The 20,074-nt window shown below is 48.1% G+C and overlaps 1 protein-coding gene across 9 annotated transcripts in view; it reads left to right on the forward strand.

Moving 5' to 3' along the window:
- Positions 1-20,074, forward strand: part of RAF1 (Raf-1 proto-oncogene, serine/threonine kinase) — a 97,120-nt gene that overhangs the window by 66,361 nt on the left and 10,685 nt on the right. For all 9 annotated transcript variants that reach the window (XM_054035740.1, XM_054035741.1, XM_054035738.1 and 6 more), the window contains one exon: positions 8,186-8,304. In XM_054035740.1, the coding sequence (XP_053891715.1) occupies positions 8,186-8,304 (119 nt within the window). The remainder of the gene's footprint in view (positions 1-8,185; positions 8,305-20,074) is intronic.

Genomic DNA, 20,074 nt, shown 5'->3' on the forward strand with positions numbered 1-20,074 from the left:
AGAATTTCTACAAAACTAACTTCACTTGTTCAGTAAACAAATGAGTGTTCATGTTTTCAATGAGGATGAAAGACTAATCATTTTAAGTGTAAAATTGCTGTTGATACATTTATAATCACAACTATCTTTTATTTCATTAACTTATTTCAGTCTGCTTTTCCCCTCAAGTTCACTAGATATCATAAGAAGAATAAGGGATATCTCTTTCTGACACATCTATAGAATCTTTCAGAATATTACTTTTTTTAGTCAATACTTGAATTAGATTTTGAAGTTCTTCTTCGAGTGCTTGCTCATATCCATTCCATTAGGTGTGTGCGCGCCGCGTGCACGATCGTCGGAAGATTTTCTACCCTAGCAACACCAGCGGGTCGGCTGTGGAGCCCCCTAGAGTGGCGCCTTCATGGCGCTGAATATATACCCCAGCCGACCCGGCGCCCCCTCAGTTCCTTCTTACCGCCCCTGACGGTCGTTGGAACTGTGGAGCGCTGCTTAGCTGTTCTCCACTCTCCCTAGCTTTGTTGGTTATTAGCAGTTATAGTTATAGTGTTTATAGTTAAATAGTTAAATAGTTTTTAAAAAAGTTGTTATAGTTGTTCTAAGTAGCTCAGGGGATTAAGGGGGTCGTCTCCCCCTTTCTTCCCCGGCCGCGGGGCCGGGCTCATGCCCAACGCTCCCGGCTTCAAGCAGTGCGCCTCCTGCGCGAAGCCTATGCCCACGAGCGACCCGCACGACTCCTGTCTGAAGTGCCTGGGAGAGTCCCACCAAACAGATAAGTGCAAGATCTGTAAGGCCTTCAGACCAAGGACCAAGAAGGAGCGGGACTTTCGGCTCAGGCAACTCCTGATGGAGGCGGCACTTAGCCCGGACACTCCCTCTACGGGCCAGACCCCGGCGCCTAGCACCTCGGTGCGCAGTGCACCGGCAGCACCGGCTTTGACGACCACGCGAGTGGCGTCAGACAAGCCTCCCCGGCACCGGACCTCGTCGGCACCGCAAGCAGTGCCTCGGCGCCGATCATTATCCCCGGGGCATAAAAAAGCCCATAAAACGGGGACGTCCGTGCCGAAGACGCCAGCTCCCCCAGTGCCGGGGGTAGAGCCGCGTCCGCCGGTGGAGCAAAGGAAACAGGTGCCTCCAGCACCGTCGACTCCGGCACCGATACAGTGCCTACCGTCGACTCCAGAGACCTTCGCGGCGGCGAGAGACTTAATAGCTCTCACGGAGCCGGCACCGCCTCAACCACCGGCACCGACTGCACCGCTGACTCGCCCGGTCCAGTCGAGGGGGAAACCGGCCTTGATGCGCCCTCCACAAGGACTGGAACCTCGGCACCGCTCCAGGTCCCGAAGCAGGTCCCCACGCCGCTCGCAGTCCCGGCACCGAATATCATCTCGGCACCGGTCGTACTCGCGGCCAAGATCTTCTTCGCGGCACCGCTCTACGTCTCGGCACCGATATGATCGTCGGCACCGATCAACGTCGAGACGTAGCTCTCGGCACCGCTACGGTCGACGCTCGACGTCGAGAGGCCGCTCCCGGCACCGGGCATACTCCAGGTCCTCGTCGAGGTCCAGATCCGACTCCCGGCACCGACGAGGTCATCGGCACCGGTCGCGGTCCCGGCACCGATCGCCGGCACCGCGTGGAGATAGAACATCCCCGGACCGGCACCGTGCGGCACCGCATCCCACGGGATTCGTCTCGACGCACTCGGCACCGCCATGGCCATCGAGATCGGTGTCCCGCTCCTCTGAGGAAGTATCGAGATCGGCATACCCCCCCTCAGGGTCAAGCCGAGGAGCAGGACATAGGCCATTGGCAGGAGGTAGCAGAGGACCCTGCTCATGGCCCATCTCACTGGTCGTTCTGGACCCCGTGGGCGTACCATCAGGCGCAAGGGGCTCCAATTGCGTCGACCTCTCGCTCCGGTCACTCCGTCAGAGGGGCCCCGGAGTCCACCATCTCTCGGCCTCCGCCAGGGGGCATGGAGGCCTCTGGGTCCGCACCACCTGACACCCTGGACCCAGGCACAGGTGATGCTCCAGCCCAGGAACAGGGAGACCAGGACCAGCCCTTGGATCCTGTTCCACCGCAGGCATCTTCCTCTTCTTCTCCCGATGAGGCAGTGGCGGGCACATCGTGCACAGGCCCGCCTCCAATAGATCTTCGGGCTCACCAGGATCTTCTGCGCAGGATGGCCCGTAATATGGACCTGCAGGCGGAGGAGATAGTGGAGGTTCACGACCCGATCGTGAATATCCTTGGAGCGGATGCCCCATCGAGGGTAGCGTTACCCCTGATCCGCACGATTCAAATGAATGCGGATACGATATGGCAGACTCCTGCCTCTATCCCACCCACAGCGAGAGGGGTGGAAAGGAAATACTTTGTCCCGTCTAAGGACTATGGGTACTTGTATACCCACCCCCAACCGTGTTCACTGGTGGTGGAATCAGTGAACGCACGAGAGCGCCACGGCCAGCAGGCTGCAGCGCCTAAATCAAAAGAGGCTAAGCGGCTCGATTTGTTTGGCCGTAAGGTTTACTCAGCCGGAGGGCTACAACTTAGAGCAGCGAACCAGCAGGCGCTGCTGAGCCGCTACAGTTTCAACTCCTGGAACTCTATGGGTAAGTTTAAGGAGCTGATTCCCCAAGAGTCCAGGGAAGAGTTTGGAGCCATGGTAGAGGAGGGCAAGAAGGTGGCTCGGACCTCCTTGCAGGCCTCCTTGGACATAGCAGACTCAGCTGCGAGGACCCTGGCTTCGGGTATCGCTATGCGTAGGATCTCCTGGCTTCAGGTCTCGGGTTTGCCTCCGGAGCTGCAGCAAACCCTACAGGATCTCCCCTTTGAGGGACACGGATTGTTCTCAGACAAAACGGACTCTCGCCTGCAGAGCCTAAAGGACTCGAGAACAATCATGCGCTCCCTGGGGATGCATGTTGTGGGCCCTCAGCGCAGGCCATTTAGGCCGCAGCCTCAGCGCTTCTACCCCCCCCCACCTCGTCAGAGACAGGACTCGGCCAGGAGGCGAGGGCGAGGTGGTAGAAGAAGGTGGACCGGCCCTCAACCCGGCCAAAACCAGGGGCCACCTAGACCACCTTCAGGCCCCAGGCAGAACTTTTGAAGGTGCGGTCGAGGACGGCGCCCCAGTCATCCCCCAGGATCCAACCCCCTCCTTTCGGGATCGCCTCTCCCACTTCCACCGTGCTTGGTCCCTTATAACTTCGGACCGTTGGGTCCTCCGCACGGTGGAGAGGGGATACGCTATCCAATTTTCTTCTATCCCCCCCCCTCCCACCCCCCTTCCCCGTCCCTCTTCAGGGACCCTTCTCACGAGCAACTTCTTATTCAGGAGGTTTCTACGCTCCTGGCCATGGGGGCCATAGAGGAGGTTCCAGTAGAGTTAAGGGGCAGGGGATTTTATTCCCGTTACTTCCTGATCCCCAAGTCCAAAGGAGGTCTGCGGCCCATCTTGGACTTGCGCGGACTCAACAAATTCGTAGTAAAGTTGAAGTTCCGCATGGTCTCTTTGGGGGCCATTATCCCTTCCCTCGATCCTGGAGACTGGTTCGCCGCCCTCGACATGAAAGACGCATACTTTCACATCTCAATTTACCCACCTCACAGACGCTTCCTGCGATTCGTGGTAAACATGGTGCACTACCAATTTGCAGTCCTTCCCTTCGGCCTATCCTCGGCCCCAAGAGTGTTCACGAAATGTATGGCTGTCGTGGCAGCGTACCTTCGTCGGCAAGGGATACAGGTGTTCCCGTACCTAGACGACTGGCTGGTACGCGGTCGCACCAAGGAGCAAGTTCAAGCTCACGTCCACATAATAGTGCACACATTCAACGAGTTGGGCATCCTACTCAACAAGGACAAATCCACTCTAGAACCTACCCAGAGAATAGAATTCATAGGCGCAGTTCTAGACTCCAGACGTGCACAAGCCATCCTGCCAGACAACCGATTTGGCACCATCATGAGCCTCATTCAAGGGCTCCAGGCGTTCCCAACTACCACGGTGAGGTCGTGCCTTACCCTGCTGGGCCACATGGCTTCCTGCACGTACGTAACCAGGTATGCCAGACTTCGGCTTCGCCCACTTCAAACCTGGGTGTCTTCAATATACCGTCCACATCGGGACAGCCTGAACATGGTGGTCACGGTCCCGATCTCGGTCCTGACCTCCCTCACCTGGTGGCTAGATCACAATGTGGTCTGCGAGGGGATGCCATTTCACGCCCCACAACCCTCTCTGCACCTGGTCACAGACGCTTCATCTCTGGGTTGGGGCGCCCATCTCAACGAACACCATACCCAGGGCCTGTGGACTGCATCCCAGCTAGCCCTGCACATCAATGTTCGGGAACTGATGGCGGTGCGCCTGGCGTGCCAGGCATTTCTCAACCTCCTACGTGGCCGATGTGTGTTAGTTCTCATCGACAACACCACGGCCATGTTTTACATCAACAAGCAAGGAGGAGCACGTTCGTCAATCCTATGCCAAGAGGCCATTCGCCTGTGGGACTTCTGCATCGCCCACTCAATCCACCTCACGGCATCGTTCCTCCCTGGAGTCCAGAACACTCTAGCGGACCGACTCAGCAGGTCCTTCCAGACGCACGAGTGGTCTATCCGTCCGGACATCATACATTCCATCTTCCAGAGGTGGGGGTTTCCCCAGGTAGACCTGTTTGCATCCCGAGACAACAGGAAGTGCCACGTGTTCTGCTCCCTACAAGGTCGAGCTCCGGGCTCCCTCTCGGATGCGTTTCTCCTTCCCTGGAAAGACCACCTGTTTTACGCCTTCCCTCCGTTTCCTCTGGTCCACAAGGTACTGCTCAAATTGCGCAGAGACCAGGCACAGGTAATTCTGGTCGCTCCAGCGTGGCCGAGACAACATTGGTACACCACACTGTTGGAACTCTCGGTTCAGACACCGATCCCGCTTCCGTTGTATCCGGATCTCATCACGCAGGACCACGGCCGGCTGCGTCACCCCGACCTGCAATCACTCCACCTCACAGCGTGGCTGCTCCATGGTTCACCCAGGCAGAGCAGCAATGCTCGCACTCTGTCCAACAGATTCTGCTGAGCAGTAGGAAGCCCTCAACACGCACCACGTACCTGGCCAAGTGGAAGCGGTTCTCCTGTTGGTGCGAACAACGAGCCACGTCCCCGTTGCAGGCACCCATTCCTCTCATTTTGGAGTATCTCCTCTCCCTAAAACATCAGGGGTTGGCGATATCTTCAATTAGGGTTCACCTGGCCGCTATATCGGCCTTTCACCCAGGGGGACTCGCGTCCTCGGTATTCTCTAACCCGATGGTCGTTAGATTCCTCAAGGGCTTAGACCGGATGTACCCACAACAACGTCAGCCCGTCCCGACGTGGGACCTCAACCTGGTTCTCTCCAAGCTCACAGGTCCTCCATTTGAGCCACTGGCCACCTGTTCACTTCTGTACCTATCCTGGAAGACAGCCTTCCTCGTAGCCATCACCTCAGCAAGGCGCGTTTCTGAACTCAGGGCGCTGACATCCGAGCCCCCTTATACAGTTTTCCATAAGGATAAAGTGCAGCTTCGTCCACATCCTGCCTTTCTCCCTAAGGTGGTTTCTCCTTTTCACATCAACCAGGACATCTTTCTCCCGGTCTTTCATCCCAAACCACATGCCACTCGCCAGGATCAACGCTTGCATTCCCTGGACGTACGAAGGGCCCTGGCCTTCTATATTGACCGCACAAAGCACTTTAGAAAGACGACGCAGCTCTTCGTTGCAGTGGCCGACCGAATGAAAGGCTCACCGGTCTCCTCACAGCGCCTATCCTCCTGGATTACGTCTTGCATCCGGACTTGCTATGACCTGGCAGGTGTCTCAGCACCGCACCTCACCGCTCACTCCACGAGGGCCCAAGCCTCCTCGACTGCTTTCCTGGCACATGTTCCGATACAGGACATTTGTAGAGCGGCGGTTTGGTCATCAGTCCACACATTTACAGCTCACTATGCACTAGTGCAGCAGTCCAGGGACGATGCTGCCTTCGGATCAGCGGTTTTGCACACGGCAATGTCTCACTCCGACCCCACCACCTAAGTTGGGCTTGGGAGTCACCTAATGGAATGGATATGAGCAAGCACTCGAAGAAGAAAAGACGGTTACTCACCGTTGTAACTGTTGTTCTTCGAGATGTGTTGCTCATATCCATTCCAAACCCGCCCCCCGTCCCCACTGTCGGAGTAGCCGGCAAGAAGGAACTGAGGGGGCGCCGGGTCGGCTGGGGTATATATTCAGCGCCATGAAGGCGCCACTCTAGGGGGCTCCACAGCCGACCCGCCGGTGTTGCTAGGGTAGAAAATCTTCCGACGATCGTGCACGCGGCGCGCACACACCTAATGGAATGGATATGAGCAACACATCTCGAAGAACAACAGTTACAACGGTGAGTAACCGTCTTTTTTTTTTTCCTTTTGGAACAAAACCACTACTAAAGGACATGTTGGAGTTGTTAATGATGGGTATACTGTATAAGGCTTATATCCCATGCTACAAACTGTAGAGCTCCCAAATGAGTGAAATTCCTAAATTAAGCCTCTTGGTACACCCCCCCAACAATGAGCACCAGATAGATAAGTTTAATTTGGTTTCTGTTTCCAGTGATAAATGCTTCCACTTATTTTGAATTCTGTGATAAACTGTGTGCTTTATTCATCTACTTAGGTATATACGCAGATACAGACAAACTATTATGAGAGTTATGATCTAAACTTAGCTATGGTAGAGGTGAAAGGCTAATTACTCCAGGGGGAATTCTGCACCACTGCACGTGCATAATTAATGAGCCACGCATATTTTTAATTTTTTTGCACAGAAAAAAGCTTCCACTGGAAAGTTGCTGCAATTCCACCTTTTGCACACCAGAGGGTACTGTGGCACTAGAACAGAGCAGCCGCTCCTGGCCAGCTGGGAAGAGAGAGAGCCTGCCTTCTTCACAGTGCCTATTGGGCTAGTTCAGGAGATGGGCTATGGGGAGACAGTCCGCATGGGGCTGCTGGGGGGTCAGACGAGCTCAGAAGGACTACTGGGGGAGGACAGACTGAGGCAGGGGCTGAATGGGAGTGGAGGTGCAGGGCCATGAGGGGAGGGAGGTGCAGGGTCACATGGTGATGGGGTAGGGGGTACAGGGCATAGGGACGACGGTGGCTGAGTGGGAGCACAGAGACACATGGGGATGGGGGAGGGAGTGTCTGAGTGGGGGTGGAGGAACACATGTGGACGGGACAGATGTCTGACTGAACGGGAGAGACTAGGGGTCAGTCACGGTCTGCATGGGGGAAGCTCCCTAACAATCCCTCCCTGCCTCCCAAAATAAACTTGTTCCATACTTTTCCCACCCAAACCCAACAACCCTCCAAGTTCACACTCAGGCTCCTTCCCAACAATTACTTCCCTCTCCCATAGTTCCTTTGTTACCCCTGACTCCCCCAATCCTTTGCACTGCTTCTGAGCGGTATGGGAAATATGATTCTGTACTGTAGTTTAAATGAATTATTACTCAGAGTTCTGTATTAATATGAGTAGTAAGGAATCTATTTTTCAAAAAACATTTCCTGAATCTTTTTTGTTGTCTGTATTGTTACAGACATACTTGCTGACAGATATTTTGAAATAAATGACCAAAAATAATTGAAACTGGTGTGATTATGTAGTGTTATTTTGACAAATAAAATATGCAGAATTTTTCAGAATTTGAAAATATTGTCCGCAGAAACTTTAATTTTTTGTTTCAGAATTCTTAATTTTTTGGCGCAGAATTCCCCCAGGAGTAGCTAGTACACTAAACAATAATACTGAGCTGTCTCATAGTTATTCCAGCCCCTCTGCTAAAATATTTGCATTTTCCCTGAGTGTTAGCTATGGTAGTGTAGGCATAATAAATATGAACAAAATGAAAGGGGAATGATTTGGGATTATATTTATCTCAAAACTAGGAAAATGGTTTTTAACTACCACCTATTGAGGTCATGCATGAAGTGAATCAGATCAAATACAGAAACTGGGCAAAACGGTTTGCACACTGACTGGTATATGAGAAACACTAAACCATTTTGTAAAGGTGATAGAAAATCCAGTCTGATTTACACAAATTTTCTTCAGAAGTTCCTAAACAACCTTTTAGATATATTTCTTCATGAAGGCCTCACAGTGAAAATAGGAGATTTTGGTCTGGCAACAGTAAAATCCAGATGGAGTGGATCTCAGCAGGTGGAGCAGCCTTCTGGTTCAATCCTCTGGATGGTAAGAAAAATACTTGATGATTTTTTTAAATTCTGCCTCGTTTGTGTGCAAATTCAAATTGTTTTGTCAATGGGAGAATAATGTGATTCAAACTGTTTTGACAAAGTAATATTAAAGTTCTTTTGACAATAATATGCAAAATTATACCTTAAATAAAACAAAGGGAAATTGCAAAAAAAAATATATATAATATTGCTTTGGTTAATTAGTTAATTGCCTAGTTAAAGGTACTTGGTTGTTCCAAAGCATGTAAGTTTCTTTGGGTACTTGATCTCCTTATCCATGGAGATGTGGGTGCCACATGTTTCCTTGTTTTTGGTGCTCACTTGTGAGAGTGGTTTACCAGCATAGAGCAATGCTGCTGTCAGTCCTGCAAGTGTCATTTTTTTAAAGATGGTTTTGATAGGACAGCAAAATATTTTCTTTACCTAAAGGTTTGAAAGTGTCAGAATTCTTTAGAACCTGTATGGCATTTTGCTTGTATTGTGCTTCAAAATAAATATATATATATTTTTAAATCATCCATCCTGGCACATCAGGCTCCAGTAAGCTTCAGCCATTGCCATATAACACAAAAGTTAATTATTCTAATTTTTAGAAAATATGCTGATTATTAAAATTATTAATTTTTGTTCCCTGGTGTGATGGAATTTTTAAAAATGTCAAGTGTTGCTGGATTAGTATTTTATTGTGTTTCTGTAAAGCCCCTATAGTGATTTTGTTGGCACTATTTTAAAAATATCATTCTAGGTGACTTTGAGCAAATGCGTGTCTTTACTTTTCAGTCAACTCATAAGGAATATCCTGTGCTACTATATAGATAACTTTTTTTTTTTTAATAAAGCTACTCATGGGCAATCCCTGTTGCTAATATGCATACTTGCATATTCTTGTAATGTATATCCTTGCTGCATACTTTCAGTATAGTAGACTTGGCAAGGCATGAGAATTTTTTGTTTCCCAACTCAGCATCTGTGGAGTATATTTGTTTTTACTTTTTATTAAATTGGAAATATTTTTTCCTGAACCACTTGGAGGGAGTAACACATGTATAACTTACTGTACCTTTGAAAGAGGGTCACGCCGTGGGGGAAATTTTCACATGTCCTCCTTTGATGCTCTATTTACTACTTAAATGCATTTTGCTAATACATCTGTTTAGTTTCCCCCATTTGATTTTGCAAAGAAGTTGTAAGGCGCTGTGTGAAGGATATGATATTGCCACCATCACGTGGTGGTGATTTCATTACTGGATCAAACAGAGTGAAGTGAGAGAGGACGCGTGCTTATTAATGTACACATCTTGAATAATAGCAAGAGAGAAATAGAAATAATAGTAAAGTGAATTGCTTTTTATCTAAATATTCGGTCTCAAATATGAAATTACCTATTTACACAGTTCCTATGTTCGGTTGTATTGATCAGTTCACTTAATTCTGATTCATGGCTCTAGCCATTTTCTTACCTTTTCCAATGTTTGCTACTTGTATATACTGCTTTCTAACAAACTGAAACCAAGAAATGATTTTTTTTTTAAAGGAATTGCAATTCCTATTAGCACTATGGACCAAAACTACCCTGGTGTCAATAGCTGATATATATGAGGACTCTTGTAGCATATATTGACAGAAGAGGGTATAATTAACACTATTTAGGAATCTCATGCTTCTATTAAGTTTCCTGTCTGTAAAACTAGGATATAGAATAGTAAGTGTTGTCTTTTTTTCTTTTATACAAGCAAGAGTAACTTATAAAGTGTTTCTCTACCATTAAATGCCAGTTCTAAGGAAATATAGACAAAGAAGTATTAAGTTTGAAACTTTCAAGTAAGGAACAGAAATTAAGGCTTCCTCTCTATCCTTTTCACACCCTGTTGTTCTTAGAAATTTCACCACGCACACTGAAGGTCCCCTTCTTTACCTAGGCATAATGCAACAAGTCATTATATTCCCACTCTTGCTTTTGTGGCTTGCATCAGCTGCTAAACGTTACTTGAGCATAGGATTTTGTTACCACTTTAGCCTAATGCTTGCAGTATGTTCACTGCTTGCAATGGACTGGAAAAATTGGACTCCTATTGAAGATGGATGTAAGTTTACTTAAGTGTTACAAAACTTTGATCTTGGCTAATGGCAGAACATGCAATATCAGGACAGCTGGACATAGACTACTTTAAAACTGCGTACTATATAATCATGTAATCCATATGTAACAAACAAAATGGATGTGAATTCAAATAACTGCAGTTTAGCCATGAAAAGCGTCAACTGCCTTTTGGCCCTGATCTTGCAATCCCTCATCTCACTCAAGCAGTCCTTACTCATGAAAAAATACTCTCTACATTAATTCAGTGGCGGTACTTGTTTAAAGACTGATCATCTGAGTAACGCTTTGCAGAGTTGGGCCCTTTACAGTCTAATGATTGCATAGTTGCACACTTCCTTAAAGTTAGAAAACGTGCTCTGGATTTTCTATTCAACCGTACAGTTTAGGTTTTTGTATGTTCTTGGTATATCTTGTGTATTTCAGTCAACCAGAACTGTAAGATTGTGAAGATAGAGAGTTCTTCCCTCCTTTAAGTAGTTATTAATATGTGGAGTGCTGTATTGGTATCAAATTTACAAATAAAATATAAATAATTTGTACTAGACAGTTATTGCTCTGACATTGGAAAGCGCATGTACTATGATTGATCATTTTGAATGAGGATTTTCAGCTAGATCACGACTTCAAGATTGCACTGTTTTGCCTTCTCTGAGATTATAGTCCAATACTTTATGGGTTGCTGTATTTCAACGTTCCTTGCAAAGCTGAACTCTTACTAGGCTATACTGTTTTGACAGTTAATTAACTCCTTTTCTGTTTTTTTTTTATTCATGTCCAGGATTATCATGCCCTATATTAATTTTAATGCCAAATACATATGTTAGTAGCATCAAGAACTTGACTAAAGAGCCCTAAAGAATTGGGTACACTACTACAATGATGGGCACTATAGAAAACCAATAGAATATGGCTGAACACTAAGGATTGACAATTTTTGGCACTTAGAGTTTTAACTTTAATGATTAAAGAGCAAGGATTATGAAGTTCTTCTTCGAGAGATGTCCCTGTGGGTGCTCCACTCCAGGTGTTGGTGCGTCCCTGCGCCTTTGCTCGGAGATTTTTGCAGCAGTACTCATAGCGGCCACGCATGCTCAGAGGCTGCCCCCCGCTGTGAGTCTAGGTTGATAGTACGCATGCGTGGCCGGTCTCCTCAGTTCCTTCTCTACTGTCCCTGGCCTGAGACGGAGCTCAGCAGACTCGTTAGGAAATCCCTCACTCTTGCTACAATTACCCTTTTTAGTAACTAGTTTGTTGTCAGTTCTTTGTTAGTGTAGTTAATTACCTCGTTTATCTGTTACAAAAAAAAAAAAAATTCTGTCAGCCGCGGCCGCTTTGGCCATGCAGGGCTCCACAGGCTTCAAGCGCTGTGCTACATGCAAAGAAGCTATCCCACTATCAGATGGCCACTCAAAGTGTATAAAATGTTTGGGGGAAGCCCACATTCCCCAAAAATGTGCCCATTGCTGTAAACTCAGTTCCAGGGCACGGAAGGACAGGGAGCTTAGACTTAAACTGCTCCTCCTGCAAAAGTCTATCGGGTCAGTTTCAGACCCAGGCGCTGAATCCGGCTCCGCTACCCGCCACAGCCCCCCCGCCTCAAAAAAACTGAAAAAATCTACAAAGAAGGGGCAGCCTTCTTCACCAAAGAAGGTTATGAGGCACAAGGTTTCTCCAGGCAGATCAACGGTCTCCCTGCCTGTGTTTCCTCGCCTCAGCAACTTTGATGAGCCGGGCTCTTCAGGAACCTGCAAAAGCCGCCTGAGGCTGCGGCGGCGGCGCGAGGCTCCGGTGCTGAGGCATCAGGCTTCCAGTTGCCTGCCTCTATTATGGCACCGTTCGGCACCGCGACGGACGCGGTGCCGACATTTTACAACATGCCTGATCCCCTGCAGGCTGATGTTGCCCGCGCGGCACCGACCCCCGTGATGCAGTCTGACAGGGAGGTCACAGGCAAAACCCCTGTTCAGAGGAATGCTCCCGCATGGCAGCCTCCCCCTGCTCAGCTTTCACCTCACGCAGGAGCCTCATTATTTCAATTTACTCGGACAGCAGATCTCCTGATATCACCTATCCTGCAGTCTCCCCTGATGAATGCATGTTCTTCTCCAATGCCTGAGTCAGGATCTGAGCAGCCTTCCTCCAGTGAGGAGGAAACTGATCCACAGGGAGTTTTTTCTCCATATCAAGACTCCCACTCCCAGACCCCAGGCAATAGAGGTTATAAGAAAACTACCTCATCCTACTCTCAGGATCCTGCCTCCTGGGGGGTGAGCCCCTGGATGGCACCACCTATGCCCTACCCACCACCATGGCAATATTGGACACCATGGGCATCGTACCCTCGGGAATACGTGCGCTATGGCAATTCGACCAGGCGCAACACCGATCCAGCGCCGCCACCTGACGAATATGCCAGTGACACGAGACACCTGGCAGCACAGTCACACTTCCAGGATAAACCTAGCCCTGCTCCTATTCCAGCAGAGCCGGAGCTAACACCTGAAGAAGCATTACTTCCCCTTCCTCCGACACCGTCGGATGACTATGCAAAATTCCAGGACCTCTTTAAAAGAGTTGCCAGTGACTTGAGAATTAACTTGGAGGTAGTCACTGAACAACAACATGAACTAACGGACATCCTACAGCCCCCTTCTTCCTCCAGGGTGGCATTACCAATTAACGCAGCCCTTTTAGAACCCGCTAAGTCCATCTGGCAGACTCCAGCTACAAGCCTACCTACCTGTAAACAAGCGGACAGGAAGTACTTTATTTCTCCAAAGGGCTCTGAATTCCTTTTTACCCACCCGGCACCAAACTCATTGGTAGTAGACGCCGCGAACCAGAGGGCTAAACAACAGTATTCTCGTTCCGCCCCAGCCAACAAGGACAGTAAACGCTTGGACCTCTTTGGTCATAAAGTATACGCATCCTCGACCCTACAATTTCGTATAGCTAATTATAGTGCAGTCCTTGCAAAATACGACCACAAAAACTATAATAAATTCATGGATTTTATTGATGACATTCCAGAACAGAAAAAACAACAGTTCAGAGCTATGGTTTCCGAGGGACAAAGCATATCACGCACCGCTCTCCAAGCGGCTCTCGATGTAGCCAACACTGCAGCAAGATCGACCGCTACAGCAGTAGTCATGCGACGGGGTTCATGGCTCTCCTCCTCTTTTTTTCCTAGAGAAGTTCAGAGCACCATTGAAGATCTTCCCTTCGACGGTGACAAACTTTTTGCTTCTACCACGAACGACGTGCTTCATTCAATGAAGGACTCAAGGGCAACCCTCCGGTCTCTAGGTCTCCAGACACCTATGACCAGAAGACGGCAATATAGATACCAACCGTACCACCGGCCACGCTATCCCGCATTTACACAACATTCCCATAGACCGCAGGAGGAACAACAACAATGTCAAAGACCAAGATTCCAGCGCTATCGTCCAAATTCTGCAGGGGCACCTCAACCCCCGCCAACTAATAGGCAGATTTGAAGCCTTGGTCGAGGGTTTAGAAAACAGCGCTCCCACTTCAGCCGACACACCTATCTTTGGACACCGCCTACGACCATTCTCCCATCAATGGAAGAACATTTACCTCCGACAAGTGGGTCATAGAGGTAGTTACAATTGGATACGCCATCCCCTTCCTCTCCTTGCCTCCCACCCACCCACCCTCCCCGTCCCTCTTCAGGGACCCTTCTCACGAGCAGCTACTCCTCCAAGAAGTGCAACATCTCCTTCATCTGGGAGCAGTAGAAATCGTGCCAGAACGACACAAAGGGAAGGGTTTTTACTCCCATTATTTCTTAACAGAAAAGAAAAATGGGGGATGGCGACCAATCCTCGACCTCAGGCGGCTCAACAAATTTGTCAAAAAGCAAAAGTTCAAGATGGTTACCCTCACCACCATAATCCCAGCGCTGGAGCAGGGCGATTGGTTTTCTGCCCTCGACCTACAAGATGCCTATTTCCATGTCACTATACATCCGGCCCACAGACGCTTCCTTCGATTTACCCTCGGCTCGACACATTTTCAATACAGGGTACTCCCCTTCGGACTGTCCACAGCCCCCCGTGTCTTTTCCAAGCTCCTAGCTGTAGTCACTGCCTACCTCAGGAAACAAGGGGTCATAGTATTCCCTTACCTCGACGATTGCCTCCTCAAAGCCTCAACATTCGACGAGGCTCTCCGGTTCACGCGGCTCACCGTGGATTGTTTCCTATCTCTCGGCCTACAAATAAACAAAAACAAATCCACGTTACGCCCCACCCAGCACCTGCAGTTCATAGGAGCAGACCTCGACTCCCGGACGGGGTTGGCATCTCTCCCACCCGATCGCTTCAACTCCATAAGCCAACTGGCCACAATCATTCACAACAGTCCCCAGGTGACTGCCCGAGACTGCCTACAACTACTAGGTCACATGGCCTCGTGCACTTTTGTCATCCAGAATGCACGCCTCTACATGAGGTGCTTCCAAGCGTGGTTGGCCACGGTTTACAGACCGAATATGCACTCTCTAAACAAGACTCTCTCCCTACCTGTCCGAGTCAAAGATTCTCTACACTGGTGGACCGTTCACTCCAACCTCTGCTCTGGAGTCCCGTTTCTTCAGCAGGCTCCATCACTCATCCTGACCACCGATGCATCTCTGACAGGCTGGGGTGCACACATGTCTCACCACACAGTACAGGGGCTATGGTCGTCAACCGAGACCTCCCTGCACATAAATGTCCTAGAACTTCGAGCTATTCGCAATGCGTGCCGTCACTTCCTGCCACTAATCAAGCATCATCACGTACGCATAATGACAGACAACATTGCACGCGTGTTTTATGTAAACAGGCAGGGAGGCGCTCGATCCCATTCGCTGTGCACAGAGGTTATGAAGCTCTGGAATTGGTGCATTGCGAACAACATCCGGGTATCAGCTGCCTATCTTCCCGGGGTAATGAACACCACAGCGGACGAACTAAGCAGACGCTTCCCATGGGACCACGAGTGGGAGATAGACGAGAAAACCATTCACAACGTATTCAGCACTTGGGGTTACCCAACAATAGATCTTTTTGCAACTACAAAAAACAAGAAATGTCCCAATTTCTGCTCCAGAGCAGGACTGGGCAAACATTCCCTGGGGGACGCATTCATGATCTCATGGCACCGAAACCTACTCTATGCATTTCCCCCGATACCAGTTCTCAACAGGGTCCTGATAAAAATACGAACAGACCGAGCCAAGGTGATCCTCATTGCCCTGTCGTGGCCCAGACAACCGTGGTTTCCGTTCCTCACCAGAATGTCGATTCAACCACCAATCTCCTTGCCTCTCATTCCGAACCTCCTATCTCAACAACACGGCCGCTTTCTCCACCCCAACCTGTCCATGCTTCACCTCAAAGCCTGGTTCCTACATGGTTTTCCCAAAGCGAACTAGATTGCTCTGAACAAGTTCAGAAGGTGCCTCCTACATAGCAGAACACAATCTACTTGCACGACCTATCTTCAAAAGTGGAAACGATTCACACATTGGTGTTCCGCTAAACACCTTTGTCCCACGTCGGTACCTCTTTCGCTCATACTTGACTATCTATTGGGCCTTAAGCAATCCGGCCTTTCTTTCAGCTCCATCAGGGTCCATTTACCTGCTATTACAACTTTTCACGACAGAATTGATGACACGTCTGTCTTTGCTCATTCTATCACTAAGCGTTTCCTCAAGGGACTACAAACCTTATACCCAGACATTAAACCACCTACCACCCCTTGGGACCTTCATCTAGTACTGTCTTGCCTAACTCAACAACCATTTGAACCCCTAGCCACGTGCTCCCTTTTACACCTCTCGATGAAAACAGCATTTCTAGTGGCAATTACCTCTGCCAGACGGGCAGGAGAAATAGCAGCTCTTATGGCAGACCCACCATATACGCTATTTTTAAAGACAAGGTTACCCTCAGATTACACCCCAAATTTCTTCCAAAGGTGCACTCGTCATTCCACATTAATGAGCCAATACACCTACCGACTTTTTTTCCGAAACCACACGCGAACTCGTTCGAAGCCTCAGTGCATACACTAGATGTACGCAGAGCCTTGTCATTCTATTTGGATAGAACCAAACCTTTTAGAACTTCTTCCAGACTTTTTGTCTCCATTGCGGAGCGCTCCAAAGGTACGCCTATTTCTACCCAGAGACTTTCGAACTGGATTTCCCAGTGCATCCGGTTGTGCTATCAGATGAAGAAGGTTACACCTCCAGATGGCATCAGAACACACTCCACTAGATCTCTGGCTGCCTCTGTAGCATTCTTATGCAAAGTTCCCCTGGCTGATATTTGTAAAGCAGCCACCTGGTCCTCTGAGCACACATTTGTTAAACACTATGCCCTTACTCAAGGCCCTCTATCTGACTGTACTATCCATGGCGTTCCTATCAGATCCGAAGTCCCTACCTCCTTAAGATACACGGCTTTTAAATCACCTGGAGTGGAGCACCCACAGGGACATCTCTCGAAGAAGAAGAGGAGGTTACTCACCCTGTGCAGTAACTGACGTTCTTCGAGATGAGTGTCCCTGTGGGTGCTCCACTACTCACCATCCTCCCCTCTACTTCGGAGTTGGGGGGCCTCCGTTGTAGAGAAGGAACTGAGGAGACCGGCCACGCATGCGTACTATCAACCTAGACTCACAGCGGGGGGCAGCCTCTGAGCATGCGTGGCCGCTATGAGTACTGCTGCAAAAATCTCCGAGCAAAGGCGCAGGGACGCACCAACACCTGGAGTGGAGCACCCACAGGGACACTCATCTCGAAGAACGTCAGTTACTGCACAGGGTGAGTAACCTCCTCTTTTCTTTAGCATCTGGCGTTCAGCTGATATCTGTATTCTCAGAAACATTTCATTTTTTTGAATCGATAGGTTTAAATTAGTTTTAGGAAATAAAAATATTACACAAAAGAAAGGGGGAGTAAAGCTTTTATGAAGCATTGAATTTTTGGTACAATTTCCTGTTTGCTGTTATGTTTTAGGTTATTTTTATACTTATCTTCCATAAACAAATCTTAGCTAAGCAGCCTTGTATTCTTAACAAACATTTCCTGGTTTTTCTCAGAACACAAATATAGAGTAACAATGAAGACTGCCAGCCCCTATTAACACCAAGAGCTTACATTTAAAGTAACACTTGCAGGTAGTCTAATACTAAAATTCAGGACTGTTAAAATGTGTTAATTAAAATATTTAAAATTCAATACATAATCTTTGATTGAGTTAAATTATTCCCATGCAGTGTGAATCTTGCAGCATTGTTTTAGAACATAATCTGGAAAATATTGACCAATCTTTTTTCATTGTGAAAACTGAGTGAAGGTTTAAAAAAAAAAAAAGATGAAAATGAAATACTCTTTTTAAATGTTTCAAATTAATACTCTAAGGTGTTAGGTAAGAAACTTTTTTGTGTATTTTTCAAATTCCTTTTTACCTGATAATGGACATTTATTATTAAAGAACCACTACAATTTTTATATTTAGTGCTCTTAGGAACTCTGTTTGATTTGACATATTTGACATGTTGTTCCAATGCGATTTATTGTGCTAGATTTCATTTTATGAAGGAAAGACGCAAGACTGAATTTCTAACACTGGCAAAAGTGAAACTTTAAGGCTGTTGTCTGAAAATTTCCTTTCGATTTGGCTTAGAGTGATTAAATTCAAATATCTATTCTGATGATTTTATGTCCGAATCGGTAAGTTACAGTCTAGCAAATTCTCAGCCAGGAATCATTACTTGCAACTCTCTTGCAGGAGCCGAAAAGGTTTCTGTTATGCATAAAGGGCCCGATTTAGGGTTCGATCCTGCTCCTGTTGATAGCAATGCAAGTGGGAACAAGGTCTTTACTGAGATTTTATTGTTGCTGTCATAACTACAATTTTCTGTTTAATTAGCACACTTTGTTCATTTACTCTGAAAGGAAAGAAAATACTTGACTTTGATTTGAGTGGCAAAAGACTAAATGCTTTGGTTTCTGCCTATATATTCCAAATAACCCATGCTTAGAAACTGAAATAATATAGAAGGAACACTTGATTGGGGAAAAAAAATTCTCTGCCACTGTAGAGGAATTCACAAGGATGAGTCTGGTTTCTCAGACTTTGTGAACTGGGGACAAGATATGGGCAGTTCCTAGTTCTTATTTTAGACTGTCTACAGATTCAGGAAGACAGCACTATATTGATGGATTTGGTTCACACTTGGAACATTATCTTTGTAACCGTAAGGGGTAGAAACATGAAAGCTTACTTTATTCAGTAACTTCTGGTAAGCCCTTATTAGCAAGTAGCTCAGGGGTGGGCAGACTTTCTGGCTCGAGGGCCACATCTGGGAATAGAAATTGTATGGCGGGCTATGAATGCTCACAAAATTGGGGTTGGGGTGTGTAAGGGGATGAGGGCTCTGGTTGAGGGTGCGGGCTCTGGGGTGGGGCCAGAAATGAGTTCGGGATGCAGGAGGGGGCTCCGGGCTGGGGTTGGGGGAAGGGGTGCCGGGGTGGGGGGCGTGAGGGCTCGGTCCGGAGGTGCGGGCTCTGGGGTGGGGCTGGGTATGAGGGGTTTGGGGTGCAGGAGGGTGCTCTGAGCTGGGATCAAGGGGTTCAGAGGGCAGGAGGGGGATCGGGGGTTGGGGTGCAGCGAGAGGCTCAGGGCTGCAGGCTCTGGGCAGCACTTACCTCAAGTGGCTCCTGGAAGCAGTGGCATGTCCCTTCTCCGGCTCCAATGCGAGGTGCGTTCTGGCAGTTCTACATGCTGCCCTGTCTGCAAGCACCGCTGCTGCAGCTCCCATTGGCTGTGGTTTCAATGGGAACTCCAGGGGCGGTGCTTGGGGTGGGGCAGTGTGCAGAGCGGTGGCCCCTGGCTGCCCCTATGCATATGAGCCAGAGGGAGGGGCCATGCAGCTGCTTCTGGGAGCCGTTTGGCACGGTCCCTGACCCTGCTCCCTAGCTGGAGCACCGGCGTAGGGCAAACCTGAGATCCCGCTCCCCAGTGGGCACTCGAGGGTGGATTAAAATGGCTGGCGGGCTGGATCTGGACCATGGGCTGTAGTTTGCCAATCCCTGAACTAACTGTTGGCAAGTGGATTTGTCAGGCTCTGTTGAGAAAGCAAGTTATAGAGATAAAGATAGTGCTACTTTTAGAGCATACAGCTTTTAATACTAAAGTATATTAGCCTTTAAATACTCTTTTTAAGAACTTTTAGAATTAAACATAGGTATATGTAGATTTGTATGACTTTCTGGATTTATTAATGAATAAATACTAATGAATAACTTCATAGTATTGTTAGTAAACCCGATGATGGAATGTTTTCCACAGAGTAGAGGGCTGCTTTCATCAAGATGGAGCATTGTATTCTGGGTTTGGTAGCCTCCACTAGTCACACCTTAAAATAAAGCTTGAGGGCAGTTATGGCTTGCACTTTGACTGTCTTTGTTGTCAAGACTCATGAAATATCAGTATTCCTGTGTGGTTTTTTTTTGTTAACATTTTTAGGGGGCCAAATTCATCTTTGGTGTAGATTAGGTGAGACCTGCCCTTACTTTGAGGAATATCGTTGTTTATATTTGTTCCTACAGTATTGGCCCTTTGTAGTAGCTGAT

This window comes from Malaclemys terrapin, chromosome 7, assembly GCF_027887155.1.
Source record: "Malaclemys terrapin pileata isolate rMalTer1 chromosome 7, rMalTer1.hap1, whole genome shotgun sequence".
NCBI classification, from domain to species: domain Eukaryota; kingdom Metazoa; phylum Chordata; order Testudines; family Emydidae; genus Malaclemys; species Malaclemys terrapin.